Genomic DNA, 24,168 nt, shown 5'->3' with positions numbered 1-24,168 from the left:
CATCTGAGACAACTACACTATTAATAGCCATATCATCCACACCAACACTAGCATTTCCACTCTTAACTACAAGCCCAAATCGTTAACAGCAACACTGACCATAGGAACCCTGGAGAAGATTGACCTTAAAAAACCACAACATCATAATCACCTCCAACATTAGAGATAAGAGACTTAACGGGACTAGCTATAAGGTTAACCAAATAGGGGTTGGAGTCCAAAATTAAATTTTCACCTTCTCTGTTTTCATAGGATAAAACCATGGGTAAGATTGCAGTCAACGGAGCAAGGACCTCATTAGTGTGACCGACAACATCAATATCAACATTCACCTCATATCTCGTTTGTAAGGGAATTCCCTCATTAATCTTTACATTCACCTTAATATCTACATTCACCTCATTAATCACTATACTATCCATTGGCAAAACAAGAATTAGAGTTGGAGCATTATCCAGATTTTTCACAGCACCAGTTGCAATTCCATCTGAATTAAAATCAATCTTACTATGAATAGTAGTATCAACATAAACCAATATCGAAACAGAGGAAGGAGTGGGGCTACATTGACCTTTGGAATGCCCGATACATTTACATTGAGCACAAAACGGAGGGAAATCCTCCATTACAACATGTTGGATATAGCTGAATATTTCAGAACCTAACCAAACTCTATCAGTATATTTTTTTGTAATGTAAAGCTCAACCAATATATGCCCTACAGAATGACGAGAACCCTTTGCGGTCTCATTATCAACTTTTAACGGTCGCCCAAACAGTAAACCCATACTGTGAAGAATTCAAGGGGAGAAGAGGTGTGGTCACAGGTTAGGGAAAGATAATCAAATGGGGATAACTGGGGATTCAACACCTATATCCACTAAGGGAGACCATTTGGTCACTTTCATGTAACCGTTGTTAACCAAGTATGATATATGGCAAAAAACTCTGCTGTAGTCAAGATCATTATCCAACTTAATCAAGACATGCGACTGATCCAACAAGGTAATACAAAATTCACCATTTAGCTTAAGATTGAAGAAAAAAAAAATCCAATAGATTTGAGAGAGGGGTGACGGGAAGGAAAGAAGCCAACTAAAGCAAATTGTAGAGGAGCCGTCAACACAAGAATCTCCTCCTTTAATATCCATAGAAATGGCAAACCACGAGGTAGTAGTCTTTAGGTCAGGAAAACACCCACTAGAGGAAGAACCATATAACGCCTCAAGAAACGAACGAGACCTGGTTGACCCCTTTAAAAAACCAGGGTTGACCAGCCGATTCACCGCCATTTTGCTAAGCAGAGGGGAACGAATAAAAATTTTTTTTGAGAGGACCACAAAACAACACAAGGGAACACTAAATAATGAAAAAATACCCGTTAAAAGGCACATGAGAGAGGTGACCATCGCCGTCAAGAGAACGACTGGAGAGGGCATGCAAACCCAAGTAGAGCTTCCAAAAGAGCGATGATGCTAAAAAGATAATAAAATTGATGTGACAATACATATAAAAAAATGCTAAAAAGATAATATGGACAGATCTCACTTAATTACCCTACACAATTCTCATTTATGTTTGTACTTTTTCTGAGTTCCTCCTTGTGCTACCTTCCATCAATTGGCCCATAAACACAACAAACTCAAAGAAGAAGATAGAGCGATGAAGGGATTGTGTGTGTGTGTGTTTTTTTGTCTTTAAATATTAAAAAATGATGCGAAGAAGTGGTTGGCAAGGAAACCATGAAATGAAATAAATAAATAAATAAGCAAAAAAATGAACGCCAATATTTAACACAAAAAAAATTTGAAATCGAGAAAAAAATCATGAAACCACATCACATCAAGAAATTCACCGTAAAAGATAGGAGAAATTGTACATATCTCTTTCTCTCGCTCTCTTCTTATCTCCTTTCACTTCTTCACACTTTTCTATCTCAAAACTAATAAAGAGGTTCACTTATGCAACATAAACGAACACATTCATTCAAGTTAAACATGAAAAACAAAAATGAAAACTGTCCAACACAACTCTCATCGTCTAGATTTGGACCGTAAGAGCACTCTACTATTTGTCTCCAACAAATTTATAGTGTGGCATTGTTAGCTCTGAAGCACCGTAGCACTTCGGTCTATATCTCCAAGTCAAGTTTATTGTGCTGACGTCTTATAACCTGTGACGCTACATCACATAAGTGTACAATATTGTAGCACCATAACATACAATGTCATGACGCTATACCAATTTTTTTTCCCATGAGTAAGACCCCTGAATCCTTCGAGGTCCCTTACAAACCCCGACAAATTTGACCAATAAATTGAGGTGCGTCAAAAATATAACTCAGTTAATCAACATAATAGATTCCAGTCAAAACTAACATGACCATATGCAACGGTAGAGAGCAATCAAAACAAATCTCTATGCGACCTCTATAAATAAATAAATAACACCCTAATGTTGGAGCCTATTTGGCGAGCTATTTGTATGAGCGACCGTCCCAAACGGATCGCTTGAAACGTTTTTGTTTACCTCCAACTTCCGAAGGGATTAATCATTAATCGACGCCGAGAGAGAGAGATGTCTGTGGGAGAGGACGGAAGGCATGTCCTGGAGACGGGGAGAGCGGACCGATCGGTCTGGCTGATGAAGTGCCCGGCAATGGTATCGCGGTCGTGGCAGTCCGCCGCTGCGCCGTCTTCCACGTCGGATTCCAGCATTCCTAACCCTGTCGTAGCGAAGGTCGTGCTCTCTCTCGACCCTGTCCATGGAGACGAGCCCAACGCACTCCAGGCAAGCGATTTTTTTCGATACCTAATAAAGCGACCATATTCTGTTGCCCGGGATTCTTGGTCTTCTCCTGCTCTTTCCATTGGGTGTTCTTTGAAGAACCGCTCTTCTTATTTGGGTTTTTCTAATTTCATAGGATTAGGGTGTAGAGCTAGAAACCTGGTTTCATTAAAAGGCCCTAGAAACTTACAGACATAGAACATTTGGAGTTTATAGTCTTGGAGGATGCCATTTAATACGTTCAAAATTGGAATTCCTGAAATTTAGTGTTTCAGTTGCAACTCAGGGTGGTTATGGCAGAAATAGTTGTGCTTCTAGATTTATGTTTAATATATAAAATTGAAAGCCCTCTTTTTTAGATGTTGGGGAAGAACATCGTGCAATTAAAGTGAAGGTTATAGTTGGGGTTGACATTTTATGATATAAGTTAGGTTAAATACTTAAATGACTCTTGTTTTAAATATTTTTTGTTTTCTGCATTACGCCATTATGCAAGCTGTGGTGCTCTTGAAACTAAGGATATTGTGTTATTGTCCAACGATAGGACTAAGACATGGATGTAGGGGAGTTGAAGTCACCATAAAAGTGTTCATTTTTTTATCACTCAATAACTATTTGTGTTATGCTGATTAAAAATGATCTTGCCGACTAGATATCTTTGTGCACATTCACAATGATGGATGGTCGTCCTTTCTTAGTTGATTATTAATCATTAAATGAACACTAAAGGTAGACACTTCAAAATTAACTTGTTCAAGCAGAGGGTATTGGTCATTTGTCAATTTTGATCGGATACCATCTCAATTATTCTCCAATTAGTTGAATAGTAATTTTGTTTTTTCTGTTTGTGGATGTATGAATCTGTTCCAACTATTTATTCCATTGCTACAATTGGAATATTGTTGGCATTCTGTTGTTTTCATCCTCCATTATTGTTGTCCGTGACATATTTCTGTTATTTATTATTTTCTTTATTTTGTACTAGAGTGATTTTATCACTTTGTTTATCGCTATAATTGTTATTCTCATCATAGCTACATTTAATGTGGTTTATTGTAACATTTTACTTCCATGCTAGATTTCCTTTACTGTGATCTCGATGGACTGTACTGGAAGAACCTTGAAACTCAACTTAAAGTTCTTTGCAACTAGTTCTTATTGCTGCTATAAAAATGTCTGTTAAGGAAGTTCAAATCACAAGCAATATTTGAACCATAACTTGTCTATGCAATTATATGGGATTTTAGTATTTAGCCTACATGATTATTTACTGATTTCTTCAGATCTAATTGAGAGTTTACGTTATGTAAAGGTTTAGGACAATTTAGTTGTTGATAGACAATTTTTGAGGGCATGTTTAGTTTCGTTACAATTTTTTCTTTTTTAATTTAGTTTTTTGTTTTCACTTAACCCCCCCCCCCCCCACACACACACACAAAAACTACTTACCAAATATGATCTCTTACATAACTAGTTGTTTTTAATGCCAAAAGCAGAAAGTAAGAAACAAAAGCATAACTAAATGTTCCCTTATATTTCACCATGTATGATCAAGTCTAAGAAGCTGAAACGTCTAGAGTTTAATATGCCCAAGGTCATTTCCCTGTTTGTTATGTCAGTATTCCTTAGTATCTATCATTATGTGGTTAATTGCGGAGTTACTGTTTGTTAAAATAATTGTGTTACAAATATTTTGGACAATCATTGCCCATTAAAATTTTTATCGGTTTTTGCTTACAAATAGCTAGACTCTATACATAGCGTGTAATTTTGAGGTCCGTAGTAGTAGCAATGTCTTATAGATTGAACTCTTTTAGGCTGTATTTGTAGAGAAGTATATCATATCTTAAAGCTTTTTGGAGTCACACCTTCAGAACCACTAAGGGGCTAATTAGTCTCGTTGTGAACTTCTAGATAGCTATAAACAACATGAAAAATCTTGAGGTTTGCTAGAAAGTATGGAATTTACTGGTTTCTTGATATTCATAATCCTTATTAACCTGGCTGACAAGGTTTATTAGAGGCCTAATTGCGCGTGTTGCTTCATTTGCCTGTCTTCCTATGTCTAAAACCTTTTCTTCCACGTTTTATGTTTATGTGATGGCAGTTTAAGATGGAGTTGGCTCAGAAAGATGGTGGTAATACACCCAAGAGCTATTCATTGAACATGTTCAAAGATTTCGTTCCCATGTGTGTTTTCTCCGAATCAAGTCAAGGTATGGATGCCATGTTTTGAGCAAGAATTTTAAATAAATGCCTATCATTTGCTTTGTCTTATCATTTTATGACAATTGCAGTTAGATAAATAACTATGTATCTTGGTTTGGATATCTTTATTGTGTCAGCTAGTGCTTTTTTGCTTTCCATAGCTCGTGGGGGCTTATTTGGTATTCCTTCTCAGCTTTCTAAGTTTAAATTCTTGTTCTCGACAATGACATGATCGTCTTCATCAATGAATATCTGACAGTTTTCATGACAAATGGATTTGTAGAGTTGCTTCTGGTGATTGCTCTTATGGCTGCATGCTTTTTAATGTTTTATGTTTCCTGTTATGAATTATTTATTTTGTCTACTGAAAAGTCGGGTGATTGTTCTTTGATGCCATTCTTTGAACTTCTTTTATCTATGTTTTGTATATCTTATGTTATGTTTTGACTTGCATTGGGTTGGTCTACACATGCACAACATGAAAACTTCTATTTTTGGTCTCCAGCATTGGTTTCTTTTTTAAAAAACTCTGATAAAAATCACATTCAAAATTCAACTCCTATCATTTAAATTTTTTTTTTTGCCAAAACAAACTAGCTCTTAGTGAAGCATGAATGCTTGCCAATAAAATATATTTATGCTAAGTATAAATATTATTAAAAGTTAACGTGGAACATGTGTAATCACCATCTATGATAGTATTTAAAGTTTCTTTATCACTGAAATTGATTTCATTTATTTGAAGGATCATGTAGATTGAAGGTTTGTGAACTATTCTAATGGACCTTAAAAATTTAAGATGATAAGGTTGTTTGATAACACGATCTACACCACTGCATTCATCATATTGAAATTACTTGCATGTTTTTTCATAGTTTTCTAATGACTATTTATATTTGCTTTGTATTTAAAAAACCCCAGCTTTTGATTGCACTCATTAGAAGTACATACATTCTTTTGATATGCATCTATTTGAATCTTTAGCATTTGAGAAAATGTCTATATGAACCTCAAACATATTAATTTATACATTATATCTAATCTTTTTTATCCTCTAAGGTGTTCTTCGTGATAATGCTACAAAGCAGAAGATACCAAAGCTGCGCCACTCCTGTTTTAACCATTAAAGATTAACCTCTTCCTGAATCTTATCCATAAATTTAAAATAACCTCTGCATTGGAATTATGCCGAAGTTCATTACTTGTATAAATACTGAGAGTATGAATGGAAATAGTAAGGGAATATAATACAATTTTTGCTCTCTCAGTTTCTTCCCTATCTTCTTCGTGCCTGCATTCTCTTCGTCTAAATCTCTATGGTATCAGAGTCCTTGGTCTGAATTTCAAGCTCTTCAAATCTAAGGAATGTGGATTTTGGTTCCTCCTTCTCCAACTCTGAAAAAACTTGACTGTAAATGGATGTTCAAAATCAAATATAATGTCAATGTCACCATTGCTCGACACAAGGCTTGTCTAGTAGCCTAAGGTTGCAAACAAGAACATGGAGTTAATTTTACAGAGGTGTTCTTCCCGATTGCAAAATTGCCAATAGTTTGTCTTTATTACGGTTGCTTTTACAAACACCTGGATGTTTATTCAGTTGGATGCATCTAATGTTTTTCTCTATGGCAATCTAAATGAAAAGGTGTTTGTTACAACCACACAGATTCAAGAACTCCCTACTTCCAAATCATGTTTTCTCCTTAAGAAAGCAATCTATGGACATAAACAAGCCTTTCAATAGTAGTTTGCTACCTTCTGTAGTTATTTATAATCACTTGGCTTTAAGTTTAATGTTACTGATTCATCTCTCCACTTCCGTGAAGACATCATCCAATGTATCTCCTTATCTGCATAGGTGACATATTGCTTATTAGCAATGACTCAAATGCAGTCACCGCTATTACCGACAGCCTCCATCAGAAATTCTTAATGAAAAGCTTGTGCAACTTATCATATTTTGTTGTTATTCAAGATATTAGTTAAACTATGTCCAGGACGTACTAGTGCTCCGATATGATAAATTGCAAAATAATTTTCACTCATAGCTTCATTAAGCAACCAATAAAGCAAGCAGTTGTAAAGTATTTTTATATGTGTTGTATTATCGTCTTGTTGTAATAACCCCAATTACCATTTCCATAAATTTCTAGAAATTTGTCTGAGGGAACATTGTGGCGCACTGGCACCCTAGCAATGAGCTCTCAGATTTTTGGGGAATTAATTGGGCACAGTGGTGCTGAGGTTTTGGGCGCTGTAACGTTGTCTGAAACTTATTTTTTAATAAAAATATATAAATTCATTTTTTTAAACCCATCACCCAGCCATCCCCTCCACTTTTTGCATGCCTTGCTAGGAAAGAGAGGAGGAGAGAGAGAGTTCCGGGTTATTTTCGTCCTTCGCTCCTATTGGAAAAAATGTTCTGATCGTGTTAAGTAACTCGAATCTTATTTTTGTTCTTAATGCTTTTGATTTCTCATATTTTATCTCTTCTAAAATTGATTAAAATGTGATATCCCTTGTTTTTGTGATTTTTCACTGTACAATTTTTGATATGTGGTAGATATTATTACTTTGTGCATTTTAACTGGTTAATATTGAAATTCTATTGGTTGATTTTGCTTATTTTATTTTAATCAAAATAAGTTGTATAATATTGAATATAAAATGATTAGGAACCAATATATTGAATTTAAACATAGAATATATAATGTACACATATTTATTGTTCATTTAGGTCAACATATATTTTTGGTATACTAAAGGCATACTATTGAGTATACTGACATCTGCATTGAGTGTCTATGATATTTGATATTATAATTTATATGATGTGAAATGTGTGTAAAAGAATGAAAGTTTAGTCAGAAATGATTGATTGATTTAAGTTGGTTGGAGTCATGTTGCTTTATATAGGAGGGTGGGCCTATGGGCTTTTTTTTAAAAAAATAAGATTTATGGTGTAATCTTAAATAATATAAAAAGAGAGGCATAAGAATATTGATTGATATGATATGATATGCCGATGGACAGGAAGTGACGACTTCTTACATGATAGCTACTTGATTTGCAATATGTGATATGAGACTGATTTCTGAAAATATGATTGATATTATTGAGACTGATTTTTGTAAGATTAGCCTATAAGTCTGGATATAGGAAAAATACCATAGGTAGCCAGATGTCCTATCTTGCTTACATTGCTTGCATATGCATATGACAGGAATATATATGATAAATTATATAAATAAAGTAACATGACATGATTTATACATGATATAAGATATGACTAACAGGTGTATGATAAGAATTAATGCAAGGACATATAATATATATAAATCACATGATTATGAATTACATGATTTAATGTAAAAGTATATGATACATATGAATTATATGATATACATGATATATTTATTGGCATTGGATATAAGACATGATATACATGCATAATATATGCATTGTATGATATACATATGATGAATATAAAAATATAAATACTTGTAAATGAAAGATGCCCTAATCTACATAAAATGATATATGCTTTTTTTGTAGCTGATGGGTATAGGAATGATATAACCTATTGGTCATTTAAATGGCTACTAATTATTGCTCTTAAGATATATAGTTGCATTGATTTTTATTGTTCATATGACATGATACTATTTACATTGATTGCTACATATTTTTGCAGTTATATGCTTATACAAATATTGATCGAGTGATTACTTGCATATTATTTTTAATTAATATACTTTAATTATAGTTGTAGTTTATGGTAACCTACTAAACTGTTAGCTTTCACTTTGTGGTTTTCACATGTTTTCTAGAGGGGACATGATCTAGTGGAGTGAGGTAGACCAGGTTTATATTTTATTTCAATTTCTCTATTTTTTGTTTATTTTTTTGTAGTCAGGAGTTAGAAAGATAGAATGATGTTCTGATTGAACTTCTAACTATTGTATATAAATATTGAGAAATGAATGAAATTATAAATTAAAGAACAAAAATTATAGTTGCTTCCGCTAATTTCTATTCATTGAAATGAGATTAGTAGCTCTAGTAGATTAATTAAGAGGTTAAAATAGACAATTCTTCCAAATTTCATCTTGAACATTATATTATAGGCCTGTTGCAATACCTTACGATCACCCTTAACATCACATTAGTTGTTAGCAGTCTGTCAACATATGTATTGCCCGCTTAATATGCATTTTCAATTGCTTAACCGTCTCAGAAGATATATTAAAGAGATAAAAAACCTTGGGCTACCCATGTATTGAGACAAATTGCATCTTACATCCTATAATGATTATAATTGGGCAATTGTCTTGATTGATAGGAAATTTATAATAGTCTATTTTACCTTGCTTGATAGGACCCTCATTTATTCAAGTATTAAAAACCAAACTAGAAGATACCAAAGCTGCTCCACTTTCTATACATTTGCATCTTATCATCCAAGATTAAGTTTTTGTTGAATCACATTCATTAGTTTAAAACAATTTCTGCAATGTAATTCTGCCTAAGTAGTCCATTACTTATATAAATGCTGAGAGTATGAATGAAAACTTTAAGATGATGTTTCTTAAGAAGACTTACAAAGGAGTATAATTTGAACAAAAGAAGTTAAGAAATGATTCATTTAGGAATAAATGGGGAATGATTCATGCACTTGGGATAGCTTAAAGTAGATGATGATGATGATAATATCGTTGTTTAAAATTGTGCAATATGAGGCTCGTCTTGAGGCTCTCCTTAGCGCAATTTCGATGAAAAATGCCTTAAGGCTTATGCCTCAAGCTTTTTTTTTTTTTATGAGGCATGCATCTCAGTTTGGCTGAGGCACACCTCGCATTACTGGCATAAGGCGTACGCCTCACTCTTTATATATATAATTAAACTTAATTAAATCCTAAACTAAAGCTCCGAACAGATCAAGTATTCATGTGTCCCCGAGTCGCAATAACTTTCTCTCGACTGCCTCGACCTCCGTTGTAGCCGCCGTCAGGGATCAATTGGAAGTTGCACGTTATTACCACCTTCTCTCAAAATTTTGGTGTATTACTCCTATTTTTATGTTGATGATAAATATTTATGATAGAGGAAGATGACTTAAATAAATGAAGAAGAAACATATTGAGAGGTTTTGGGCTCCACAAGATAAGATAGACCAATTTGTTATGTCGACTATTCAAATATAATTTTTGAGTTTTTGCCAACTATTTCGGCTTTGTTTAGAAATTAAATGTGGATGAGTAGAAAACTAGGAAAGAAGGAATTTGGAATCGAACTTGATGTTATATGGTACTTTTATGTAATTGTTATATTTTATGTTGTTTCACTCTTATAATATTTAGATTTTAATTTTATTTCACACAATGTATCACTTGTCATTTTACGTCTTGTGCTATTTTTTATTTCATATGTATATCAATTTATTACTTCATAATTCAATAGAAAGTTAATATATTTTTCTTTAACATATTATTTGGGTATTATATAAAAAATATTTTAACATTTATTTTTTCTTTACTCTTTTTTTTTTTTGAGAGTTATGCTTCAAAATTCCTTAAAGCTTATGCCTCGCCTCACGAAGGAAAAACGCTTTAATATCTAATTACACAATTTTAAACATTGGGTGATACTAATTATTATGATGGTCCAATAAAGATGGATCAGAGAATAGATAGTGGCATTCCTTATTCACATGAAACCATGAATACACATTTATTCACTAATATGCAAGTTGATTGTGAAAATGCTAAGATTTTGGATTGCTAAGCTAGGGAGGATGGGCTAAGGACTGGTTCTATGTTAATAAATAGAGTATATTAAGAGTTGAAGGATGACCCAACCCAAATAGGAGTAATTATCATTGATCTCATTAATGCATAAGGATGAGGATTTGATGCAGAACTAAGTATGTTTTAGATGAATGCGATAAGAACTTGCACGTTTTGAATAATAACACTTAATAATTATGAACGTTAGCCATTAAACGATAATAGAAAATTAAAGAGGGGTGGCTACGCTTAGGCCAAATCATATGCTAAGAACTAGAATCATCAAAGTAATTTAGAATTTCAGCAGAATGCAAATTAAGTAATTATTCAATAAAATTCCTAAGTTAACATTGAGATTAGAAATATAGAAAATCAAAACTCAAATCTTACGTTTACTAAGCCAAGACAGAAAGCTTGTCATGATTTCTTGTGCTTGAATCACTACCTACAAGAGCAGAGGATTAGAAAATAATTTGAATAGGGGAAAAAGTTCATCGTCGTCAAGAACCGGAAGTGATTTGCCACTGAACGTTGGCAAGCTGTTCTTTGATTGCTTCGGATAAGGTAAAGATGATTCGATCTAGGCATTCGTCGGCAGAAGTGTCAATCTCTGGGTTGACGTCAAAGAATGTCGATCGGAGAATATCGACGTTTTCTTGGTCGTTGTAGATGAATCCGGAGTCAAGATCGGGATCGGCCATTCATCGATTCCGTAGGGTTGACGTGATGGAGACAGCGGTCTTTGCTTCCCTTAAAGATTTCTCTTGAGAGAAAGAAGTTTCTCTCAATGGTTTAAGTGGAGAAGAGGGAGGGACTAGGGAGGTGGCCGGCCCAATGAAAGAGGATTGGGAAGAAAATAGGTTCAGATTTTGGGAGGTAGGATGGAAGAAATTTTGGGGATTTATTTCCTCTAATTAATTCTTGACTTTGGAAATAATTAAAGAGGAAAGGGATGAGAGGGGGGGGGGGGAGGGGAGGGGGGGGGGGGGGTAGGAGAGAGATTAGGTTTGAATTATTTCCAAGAGAGAAGTTTGACTTTTGGAAATAATTCCCAAAGGGGAACATGATGGGGCCGACGGCATAGAGGGGGAGGATTTGGAGAAATTAAACAAGGTTTAATGCTTTCTTAAATAGGGATCTCCAATTAGGATATAGGATCTAATTCCAATCCAAATCAAATTAAATTTGAATTTGATTTTGGAAACTTTCCTAAAATAGAATTCTATTTTAGGAAATGTTTCAAATTCAAATTTGATTTTGGAATAATTGAAATTGTCACCTTCCAAAAAGAGGACATATGGAAGAGGAAAGTAATAATGATATTTGTAAATTTGGGAGCAAGGTGAACAAGGGGGCGGTGGCTAGGCTAGGCTAGGGTTTGGTGGGGTGGTGGGAGTAAGTGGGTCACCCAATCAAGGGGAACCACTTAGGGTGGCTGGTGGCTAGGTGGAGGCGGGGGAAAGGGGAGTAGGCCGGTGGTGGGATGGGGAGGTAGCCGACGGTGAGGGCTTTGGGAAAGCTGACAGTTTGGGTGGGGTGATTCGTGGTATGGAAAGGGCGAGGGAAAAGGAGGAAGTAAAAAGATACGAAGAACTAGCCACGAGCCCGGACTCTTCTAAGGCTGGTGGGTGATTTGCTTCCCTCTCCAAGGGATTTCTCTCCCAAACTCTCTCAAGCTCTGACTAGAACTTAATGCACAGAAATTTCTTTATCATCCATTCATTAACCTTCAAAAGAAAACATAAGGGCTATATATAGCCTCATACAATGGACAGAAAAATAAAAAGACGACTTAGCCCTTTGGGCTTAAACATGACCTCCCTTAAGTAAGGGGTAGAAAGGGAAAAAAACAACTAAAATAAATACTAAACAAATAAATAAAAAACAAGAACATATGAGGACTTAAAAATATATCGGTGTGATCGTGGCCATAGATCGGCAACCTAACCTCTGATAAATTTTCCATGCTCCGATGTCCCCATCAGGATTACTCCATCGGATGCAGTAATCTATGCTTAATGATGATGATTATTGATCAATTGTGTATAGTCAAGTATTGACATTTAAAAATGGGCTTGGGGAAGGAATCAAAGCTTGTTTATTTTGATTTGGTTGGGGGTCAATATATTTGAGAAACATAGCATATTAAGGGTAGTCGGAATGAGTAGCTCCACTTTGGAATAATTCAATTGATTTCTATAATGCATAAAGATAAGTTGTTTTAATTTATGGAGTAATCTGTGGTTATGTTGGTCGTGCTGGATAATTCTTGCCCCTTTGACAAAGTAGTAGCTAGAGATAAAAATTATGTTATGAAAAGTAATTGAAATTGCTAGTTTAACTATTTTATATGAAATGGGATTGTTGTAACAATATAGAAGATTAATCAACAACAAGCGTTATATTGTTATTTTATTGTTTTAGCTTAAAAATTAAGTGATTATATGAAGGAATAGCCAAGGGTATTTCAATTGTTGATGAATTAGAGTGTATGCTTAGTTGTTGATTATTTGTAAATTCTACAAAGATTGCAATAAGATCAATATGTATATGATAGATAACATTCAAATATGAAAAGTTAATGCAGTAGTTGAAAAGAATGCTATTATGGCATAAATGATATTGTACCAGATGAATAGAGGATCCATAAAACCTCTAGCTATTTTGGTAGTGGTTTGAGTTAACTCTTGTATTAATATCATGAAATTGTAGGTCTTGCCTATGGCAGTAAGAAAGTAGTTTATAAAAGAAGTGCCACCAAATTAACTGCATATGTTGCAGTTAGATGACAAAATGAGAGTATCAATAAAGCCAAAGCCAAATAATTTGGAATAAAGCTTCATGACATTTGCTGCAAGTAACTCGTCATATTTATCAATCAGATTTCTTAATAATCTTTTTTCAAACTTATGTAATCTTTGTGGCCATTTTGTTCTCCAAATTGTGGCAGAGAAAATCATATTTAATAGTCTTTATGTGGTAGAGAAAATCATATTTAATTGTCTTAACATGTGAATCGAAAACCAAAATTTTCTGATCTAGGCTTTTTCTCCCTAACTTCTGTCTTTTTCTCCCTCTCCCTATGCCTCTCACATCCGGCTAAGCAGAAAAATGAGATGAAAAAAAAAAAATGACTAAAGACAATTAGGTTAATTGCCATTATTTCATCTTGTAACAAAAACTTAAGTTGCATAGAAATAAATGCCTATATTGATATAGTTTTCTTAAAATTATGAAAAAAATATGATAAAATACACACAGAGTTAGGAACACAATGACGGAACTTTCTTAGAAAGGCACATGATGACTTCAGAAAGGATAATCATGTCCATAGATATCTATGGATCGTATTGCAGTTCAACAGATTCAACCTTAGTCCTTTGACCTTATCATTTGATTGCGGGTCGTATGCATCATTTAACATTGTATATGCAATCCCTATATTATATCCATGATCATTGAGCAGTTTTGCTAGAATAACACTAGGGCATGCTTACAAGAGCTTCATATTAATCAGACAAATACACATGTAAACTTGGCTTCACCACAAAATTCATATGTGCTTGCAAAAACGACATTCATATCAAATAGGTTGGGACAATTTTAATTAACTTCATTTTTTTGGGCTAAATCAAGTTGGTATTGATGCGGATTTTACTATATCATGCCTTGAGGTATTCCATCAGCATTAAGAGACCATAATTGGAAGGTACTTTGTTTGCTATCAAATTTAAGCCATTTATTTTTAAATGAAGGGGAGAATAATGAATTGTCCATCGGATGATATTATTTACTTCCAAACCACACTGGCCACCCACCATCCACCTCATTCCATTATACTTTCCAGCCACCAACCATCTCCCTCCAACAACCTCATTTCTTTAGGGACTTTACTTTTTACTAGTAGGGAAGAAAAAAAAGGGGTGGGGGGAAAAGAGGGGGGGGGGGGGGGGGGGGAATAAAGTCATGCTATGAATTCGAACATTTCATTACGGAAGCCATGTATATGATACCATCTTCAGATTGAAGGTGGGGTTGTTGCTACTTGTCATTCTCTAACTCAAATTCTAATAGAACATCTAAGCAATTTTCATAGCATGCATTAAATGTACCCTAGGAGAGGACCGAGCACATTCATTTATGATGGTTTGATAAACATTCTCCAATTACAATGCTATAGAATACAACCTAGAAATTCAAGGACTTCTCCAACACTCAAGTAGACATGCACCTGCATGGGCGGGCATTATTGGCTCGGCTAAGAATGCCTTTAACATTAACCACTTGTGTCCAAATAAAAAAAAAAGATACATGAGATGATGTTGCATCCAAAAATTCTGAATAAAAATATAGCCAATATCATTGCCTAAATGGATGATTCATCTCCTTGTCAATGCGACACATGAGAATCACATGGGAGCTTTCTTTTGCATAGGAATCTATTTTAGTTAATGGATATAAATAACATGTAAAATGAATATTTTACAATCATGCAAAATGGATTTCCTTTATATGAAGATTCCTAGAACTGCGAAGAATACGAACAAAGGAGTCTAACTCTTGGATTCTAAAGGAAATTTGTTTTCTCTTTATCTTTCCTTTGCTGCCTACACTTACCTCTCTTTTAATTGGCAAAGAATGTAAAATCCAAACATTAACAATATGATTTTTTTAGTTCTAAAATTGATCGATTCAAATTATAATTTAGTGTAGATTTAGAAAAAATGTTATATTCAGATTTATGTTGTCTCTTATTTGATTTTATGTTTAGTTTCATGAACTGGATGGGATGTAGATTATCGTGCATAGAATAGTGTAGTTTTAAATTTAGATTGCTTTCTTAAGGAGACAACATGATTTGAGAGTGTATGAAGTAATTTCATCTTGTGCAAAGAAGAAAATATAACAACTTGATTTCAATAATTTTTGAGAGTTCTGGCATTCACTATTCTAGGGCGTGTATGAAGTATTTCATGTTGTGCAAAGAAGAATAAAGCCTGCTGCACTGCAGGAAAATGTGCATTGGAAGGAAAGGTCGAGCATAAATTTGATATGGAACCTCATAGTGAAAATTTTGGGGAATACGGCAAACTTTGCCGTGAAAGGTCAAATAAAGCTATGATCAAAACCAGGCAAATTCAGGTGTGCTCAATAGGACTAATGAACAAGTCTTTGTGTAATTTAATCCTTTTGCATTAATCATATTCCATTTTTGTTTATCAAAATTGAGTAATGTTTTATATTGAAAGATAATTGACAAGGATCACGGTGTGCTTATGAGGCCCATGCCTGGCATGGTTGGCTTGGTTCCATCTGGCTCGAAGGTAATATCATTAAATATCAATTTCTTTTTTATTTGTTCAAAATATAAACAGGGGAAGGATTATTTGTCATGTAAAAATGAGACTAAATTTTTAATAGCCGTTTTAGAATCATTTCATAAGTCTATTTTGCCAGGTTACAAGATCATTGTTGAACCTATTATGCCCTATGCACCTAAGCTGAGCTTTGGCACTGGGGCTTTTAATTGGTTAGGTTATGATTGAGTATATCGTGGGTGAATCCCTTAGTTTGAACTTGAATTGGCTGAAAATTTGGGTCAGATTGGGTGGATCCTTCAAATATTCAGGGCGGAACTCCAATTTTTAATTACTTAGTGTGATAAAGGATTTGGTAAGAGTATATGATTTTTTTATTGGGTTCGTTTGCCAATGTATCGGGTTTACTCTCACCTGGATTCAATCTTGCAAAACTAAAGTAGGTCGGGTTAGATTAGGTTTTGGTGATCTATTAAGGAAGTTAGCCAATTATTTGCTTAATTGGATGAATCTTGATTCGTTGGTTGATGACAAGCTTTTTGGGCTTTATGGATACTTATGTCAATAGTGTTTGAACTTTCTTTGTTGCAACAGATCTGTCAGTTAGGTCCCGGCTTCTGTATTTGTCGTCTCTCTGTTGTGTTTAATCTTAATCCATTTGAGATTCAGAATGTACTTTAATATACATACGACCAGCTTAAGCTTAGTCCACTGAAAAATTTTCAGTGTTTGGAAGAGTCATTGATAATTCTTTGGTATTATAAATGAAATAGGAATGCGTATCTTGGTGAAACATATATTTCTGCTCATTGTCAAAACCTGAAGTTTTCTTCTTGCTGTACCAGGATAAGAAGAAGGTTGCACCAGTGAAGGGATCTGAGGTTAAACGAACGAGGAGGGACCGTAGAGAACTGGAAAACATAATTTTTAAACTTTTTGAAAGGCAGCCAAACTGGGCATTGAAGCAATTGGTTCTGGAAACAGACCAGCCTGAGGTATTTTCCTTCATTTGACATTTTAAATTTTGTATTTTGCAAGTTTTTGAACTTGTTTAGTATGTGTCTATGTGATCATCTCAATAGCTGGTGTTGTATAATTTATCTTGCATCATGGTGTGAGTTGTGGTAGAAAATTATCTTTCTATTAATTTGAATTCACTGTAAATGATAAAGATCATTTTTAGTAGGTAGACTAAGCTCCAAAATGGTTTGTTTGCTTTGCTACCTTCTACACCTTCAGGCTATATGTTTCAAAGGAAGGCTTATTTTAAAAATAAAAACTTTTCAGATCGTTTGTTTGCTTTGCTACCTTCTACACCTTCCACCCTTGCCTGCTAGAAGGCTGATACCTTATCATACAGGCATATCCGTTGAAATTATCATGTAAGCAAAATATTGTAGATGTTGTGTTATTGAAAGTTTTTTGAATCACCTCCTCAATTTAGTAATTAGGAAGGTTGATGAGTATCTTATTAACTTTTATTTGTGAACTAGTGGTTACACCATATTATTTACCTTCATTTCACATTGTTCACTTGTTGTTATGTTTTCTATTGTTAATTGACTTGCTCCGTGATACTACAACTCCAAAATTTTCGCTTTCAATTCTCTCTCAGTGATGACATCGTCATTGATAAAATAATGTTTGATTTGACTACTTTTTTCCTACTTATGATTATTAGGAGTCTTTAAAGTTGAATGCACGAGCTTCTTGAATATGCTCTTAAAGTGTGATTCCAATTCTGTCATATTCTTTTATTGCAGCAATTCCTTAAAGAGATACTAAATGATCTCTGCGTATACAACAAGCGTGGACCAAAGAGAGAGAGAGAGAGAGAGAGAGAGAGAGAGAGAGAGAGAGAGAGAGAGAGAGATGCAACTTTTGATCCTTCATAAAGAGTAAAAAGATCATTTTGATAATTTAACTTTTATATATATATATATATGTTAGCCTGAAAAATTTACAACTTGGTGCATCATTTCATAGGATGAAATGCAACTGGGCTGACGGTGGTTTATCTGGCTTGGCACAACTCATGCAACAAAGCAACCCAGGCTGTCATTGCTAATATCATGGTTGTTGATTTCTGATGCAGTGATCAGCAGTTAAAATACTTTTAGAGGTATGCTAATACTGAAAAGGCGGTAACTTGGAATATACATGAATTTTATTTTTCAAAGGAACGATTGGCTGAAAATTTCTATATTGGATATTTCTGTTTTGTCATTCTTAGTACTGATGAGCGAACATAGTAACATTCTGTGTAGCTACTGATATGTGGCAAAACCCTTGCAGCTTCTTTATTTGTATACATGAAAATGTCTTGGAATACGAAGGGGTTTACATCTGTTTTGTAAGGGTAGTATCTTGTTATTTGGACTAGTTACAGTGAGTTAATGCTTCCAAAGTTCCATAGGCTATGCTTTGAAGGAGTTGAATGAGAGGAAATGAAAATGACAAAGCAATTGAATTGAACTTGGTTTTCACTCTGGTTTGGTAGAGGGGAAATTGAGTGATTTTTTTTTCTTTTTTATTGTTTGGTTGAAAAAATTTGAGTTGTTTTGTTTACTATGAGGCTGGGAGCATAAGAGTCCCAATAATTATCTAAAGTTTTATTTATTTTCTATTTGACTTGGGTAGAAATTGTTGATGAAAGAAAAGCATTTGATAACTTGGAATTAAACGTAAACATTATGAAGTAATAGATATTTTCAATTTCTGCAACTTTGTTAGGAGTCTTCGAGACTTATGTTTTGTGTTTCGCTTTTGATTAGGTTTCATTTGGAACGAATTTTTGTTGCTTTTTAAAAGAAATTTCTAGCACTAAAAAAACCGTCCCAAATGAGGTCTAAGAAAACAACAGCCACAGTGTCCTGAATTGGTAAAAGGGAGCTCTCATCTAACAATTAAAAGGTTTATTTGTGAGTGACACTTTATTTGGGAGATTGCCAAGTTTTAATAGAACCCTAAAAAGATAAAGCTTGAAGATTTTGGCTTCATTTGAGACAACTTTTTTACTACTTTTTAAAACAATTTTTTAGTACAAAAATTTTAATTTTTCTACTAAAAATTGCTTCATAAAGCAGTAAGAAAGCCGTCCCAAATGAAGCCTATAGCTAGAGAGAAATAAGCTTGAAGAGAAATTTTGAGGATTTTATTGCTAGTTAGGTGAGTCGTTGACTTATTGGATGAAGTTGTCAACTTGTTTGATGAAGCCATTGACTTGTTGGACCTGCTGCTAGGTAGTTGATTTGCTGGGTGTAGTCACCATCCCTGTAACTATTTTGGAGAATGTCTCTTGACTAATTCTAGGTTCTTAAAGAGTGCATGACTATATCGGTATTCTTCTCATGAGCTGGTTAAGACTTGTTAGTGGCTTGGACTGGTTTGACTTTATTTGACAATTTTTTATAGCCCTGTACTAGACTAGCTAGTATAGATTGAGTCGTACTTTGTCAGATGTGAACAAACCTAAAATAAAAAAATTAAAAAAAAATCTAATTTGGATTGACCGGTCTATTTTGAATCTTAACTTTATTGATTAAGCTTTGATTAGTCAAAGAAAAATCTTAACTGAAAACTGAGATGCCCTAATCAACTAGGATGACCAATAAACGCTCTATTAAAGTCTCAAGAAGACACCCATCATTATTTAGTTTGGTTGGTGGGCGAGTACGGTTGGGAATCCCCAACCCGTGCTTGATTCCTCTCGAGTGGCAGCGCCTTTTAAGTGGGGCCCAATCAAGTGCGGGCCAATGGGGTGGGTGTCTCTTCTAGGTCAGTCTAGGATTAGTTATGTCGTTAAGCAATCTTTTGAAGGTGACAGTGGGTGGATACCCATTACCCTGTTCCCAATTTTTTTTTTTAAAAAAAGTTTCAAGAAGACGAGGACTTCCACAAATGTCATACTGTCGCATTCAAGTTGGGAAGATATTGACGACCTAATTTGTAGTGACACAATCAAATGGGGATGGCTGGCTCATCACAGCCCCTATTTAGTAAAAACAACAGTAACCAAACCAATGAATTTTATATGTAAGAAATAATTGAAACTCTCTCAAACCTATCTACAATTTTATCAGAACTGATCATTTTTTTAATAAAAAAATTAACTAATTCAACATGGACTTTTAACAAGGCTAGTCATTACAAAATTAACACAATTCAGCAAAGCTGTTAGGTGAGAGTTAATCATCAAGCAATATTTTACCTCATGAGAGGAAATGACAATAAAGCATTTCTGAAAGTTGGATATAAATCAAGATTATTCTTATTTAGATTTCATTGGGGACAACTTTTTTAATGCTTTTTAAAACAATTTTTAAATTTTTTTTTTTTAATTAGAGAATTTTGTGCTAAAAAGTTGTTTTAGAAAGCAATGAGGAAGTTATCTCAAATGAAGCCTTAGATGCACACTTTATCTCTCCAACTAGAAAAATTATTCTTTGCGGACTCCGAACAATATCCAGAGATCAATAGAAATGCACCACGCCACCTTTTTACTATACCGCGGCTTGGTACTGCTCGATACTCGGTACCGCGACATCCGGACGTAGAGTTGCGTCCGGCGTCCACACGGAATAATTTCTCCTCCAACTAATACCATCTATATATGTATTTTTCAATATGGTTGAACAATTGCTTATGGTGCTAATGAGGAGAGTGCATTCATTTATCAAGTTTTGCCATTCATTACACTCAGAAGATTACTTGCAGGTATATTCAATATGCATTTAATAACAAGTAGCTATGTTATTACATACACATGCATAGTATTATTAATTGAGTAGTTTGATTCAACTTTATTAATCTTGATAAGTTATGAGTCCATATATGAATGATATGCTGTATGCTATAGAAGAATTACAACATGAGATACTTAAGCTTGCAGTGCTCAGTGCTCTAATACTATTAAATAATAAAACAACCTTGGCTTACTATTTTAAAAACATAATATATCTTATAAGTGTTCTTACTAATATGATTTATTAAATTATGATTGTATTAGCGTAATAGATGTAATAAACATTAAAGCTAGAGTCCATAAAGAGCATGAGGATGCTTCTAGAAGAAGAAAATCATATCGAAGCAAGAATATGCTAGCAATAGCCGAGCCAATTACGACTTGGAGATTCATATATGTTCAAATTGGTTGGGTTGGTTCGACATATAATGCAATAATACTCCTTAATGCATTAGAATTACATAGTGATTTGTACGTTCTAGAAGATACAAAATCCTTTTAGTATATATAGTTCCCTTATTAGTTATGATATTTTAAAAAAAGTTACTAAATTAAATATTATATAATTGAAGTTGTTTATTTAGCCTCAGAAGATTTTATATCTCCACATTATATCACATGATATCATTGGAGGTGTTTTATGCCATATGATTTGCAAATTGCAAAGAGATATTTAATCTTTAAAATTCATCACTATGCTGCACAATGGTGTTTCCATTTGGTTCTTTGAAAAACCATTTTATAATTATAAAGTTTTGCTTCTTATTTTTCATTGAAATCTTATATTGGACTTATGTTTTTTTTTTTTTTTTTTTGATAAAACCCTCATACTGGGCCTACGCGTTAATATGAAAAGGGAGTTACAAATCCTTAGTGAATCAATAGCCATCTATAAATACAATATTTAAAGTAAAACCTACGAGCCTTTGATTCGATATATCACAATAAAACTCAAGAAAAGAAAACAAGGAAAAATACAAAGCCAACGAGCCAACAAAGCCCCACAAGAAGATGAAACAACAAATTGAGTCGAACAGCATCAGCCTCCCAAGTAAAACTCCCAACCAATTAGCATCAATCCAATGAGGATCAAACACAATAACCTGGAAGAAGCCTGCAAAGAACACAACAGGAAAAGGAGAAGAAACCTGAAGTTTCAAAGGAACAAACAACACCCACTTGCCAATGACAAAGAAGAAACTAGAGAAGGAAGATGTCACCATCCTAACCAAAACAAAAAAGGACAGCCAACAGCTCCACAACCAACAACAAAAAATACCACCAAAATAATGAACAGAATAATATGATCCAACATCAACAGAGGAGGACCAAACTATTTCCTTTTTAGCTTTCTCCTACAATGTTTGCCACCACTCAAAGCAAAAGCTTTTTCAATAATGCAGTTAACATTCAAATTATAATTCCCATGAACAGCATCCATGCCCATCCAATTCATCCACATCACCCTCACAGGGTGAAGAGTCAAAATTATCAAGCCAATCGTTTTGCTTCAGACAATTGTTTTACAACTTGCCCGCCAATTGGGCTTTCAAAACCTCATTAGAAATGAGAGAAACCAGAATGTCAATAAGCGGTTCAAACAGCGTCACAGGAGAGCCAAAAGTAGCGTCAACAGCATCAACAACCTCATCAACTAAAGTAGGTGATTATGTTGGCATTATGCTTATTTGTTGTATATTATATTATCAGGTTCTAATATAATATGATGTTAATATCATTCTTTCATAAAATAATTGGGGCTGACGAAGATGAAGAATTTTAAATGACTCTCAAGAGTAGTAAGAAAAAAAGAAATCAAATGGGTAATTCTATGTGGAATCGTTAGTTGATATTGTCATAGTACTCTATAATTGTATGGTATGTAGGACTTAATGTTGCATTAATCATTTTGATCTATAATGTATTAAAACTATGAACTCATTTCTTCATAGGGATTTTAGACTATAAAACTATTATGAATATTTTGTGTTTATATTCTCTAAATTATTTCATATATATATATTCTTAATGTCACTATTGATTTCATATTTATGAGTTTACTTAAAAAAAAAAAAAAATATTTATGAGTTTACTAATAAAAATGATTAGTTATTTTATATCGTTTGGATATCTATTTTGATGATGTTCAAAACATCATAAATATTTGAGTAGCTCATTTGTAGGAAGCTTTAATATATAAAATAATAAGGGTGATGATCCATTGATGCCGCTGTGTTTCAGTAGTACATTTGGGTTTAAAGCCAATCAAATATAAATAATAAATCGCTTTCATTTATTTTATAGATAATCTAAGAGTTTTTTATTTCAAGTAAAATGTGTTTAAAGTATTTTAAATGCACGAGTTTTAGAGAATATTAGCGTTGGCTTAAGAAATATATAGTAAAATTGTAAAGTATTAATAATTCAATATCTAGCTTAGTTTTAAGTGTATTTGAACACTACTAATAAATCAGGCTTTCGCAGCACTTTTTAAGACCTACTGCAGCGGTTTAAACACCTACTAATTTATTTGCAACGGTTTAAAAACCGTTGCAAATCCGCTGTATTTGCGTTCGCTGGAAAGGCTTTAGCAGCGGTTTTATACTGATTACAACTTCTTCTCTGCAGCCAAATAAAAAAGCCAACAAAATGATCAATCTCAATAAAAGAAATATGCTCCCCTTTAATCTCAAACTTCAATTATCATCTATCGATGGATTAATCACTTCCCCCAATTAACCCTACTAAACCCTAGAAACCAATCTTACTAGAAATCGGAACAACCTCCACTGGCAGCGTCGGCCTCTCCCTTTCTTCCTCTCTATGGATAAGTAGATTTACAGGATTTAACCGAAGAAGCGCGCGGAAGGAAGGAAGAATGGCTACCTTCGCGACGAGTTAGCTCTTGTTGTGGTCGCTGCTGCCGCTCGAACAGAAAATGGCGAGGAAGGAGTTCGGCTAGGGCTTGAGGAGGGTGTATTTCGTATCCGACAGGAAGGCACGTCTTCGAAGCAGGCGAAGAAGCTTTTTGGCTACTCGTTCAAAACTCCGTCTATCACACGAAGGCGACGAAGTCGAATGGAGAGGGGTCGAGCGGAAGAGAGGGGAAGAGTCGGAGGACCGCTGGTACAAAATACTATAAAAATTTAACTTTTTTAAAGGTGAATTGAACTGCGGTTAAAACCGCTGTTTATGTCTATTTACAGCAGCGGTTATAAAATTGCTAGTATAAAATGCTGCGAAAACATTCATTTTTTGGTAGTGGAAAATCATACAAAATACTATAAAAATTTAACTTTTTTAAAGGTGAATTGAACTGCGGTTA

At 34.1% G+C, this 24,168-nt stretch overlaps 1 protein-coding gene across 1 annotated transcript; it reads left to right on the top strand.

Moving 5' to 3' along the window:
- Nucleotides 1-2,461: 2,461 nt before the first annotated feature.
- LOC110106705 (transcription initiation factor IIF subunit beta) lies at nt 2,462-17,925 on the top strand (the record flags this gene model as incomplete). Its single annotated transcript, XM_020836680.2, has 6 exons — nt 2,462-2,790; nt 4,895-5,003; nt 15,793-15,923; nt 16,031-16,105; nt 16,945-17,094; nt 17,863-17,925. Coding segments are annotated over exons 1-6 (741 nt in total), but the record flags the coding sequence as incomplete, so codon positions are not given.
- Nucleotides 17,926-24,168: the final 6,243 nt, after the last annotated feature.

The sequence above is a fragment of the Dendrobium catenatum genome, unplaced genomic scaffold (genome assembly GCF_001605985.2).
Source record: "Dendrobium catenatum unplaced genomic scaffold, ASM160598v2 fragScaff_scaffold_1583, whole genome shotgun sequence".
In the NCBI taxonomy this organism is placed as follows: domain Eukaryota; kingdom Viridiplantae; phylum Streptophyta; class Magnoliopsida; order Asparagales; family Orchidaceae; genus Dendrobium; species Dendrobium catenatum.
This window is presented reverse-complemented; position numbering and strand designations above follow the sequence as displayed.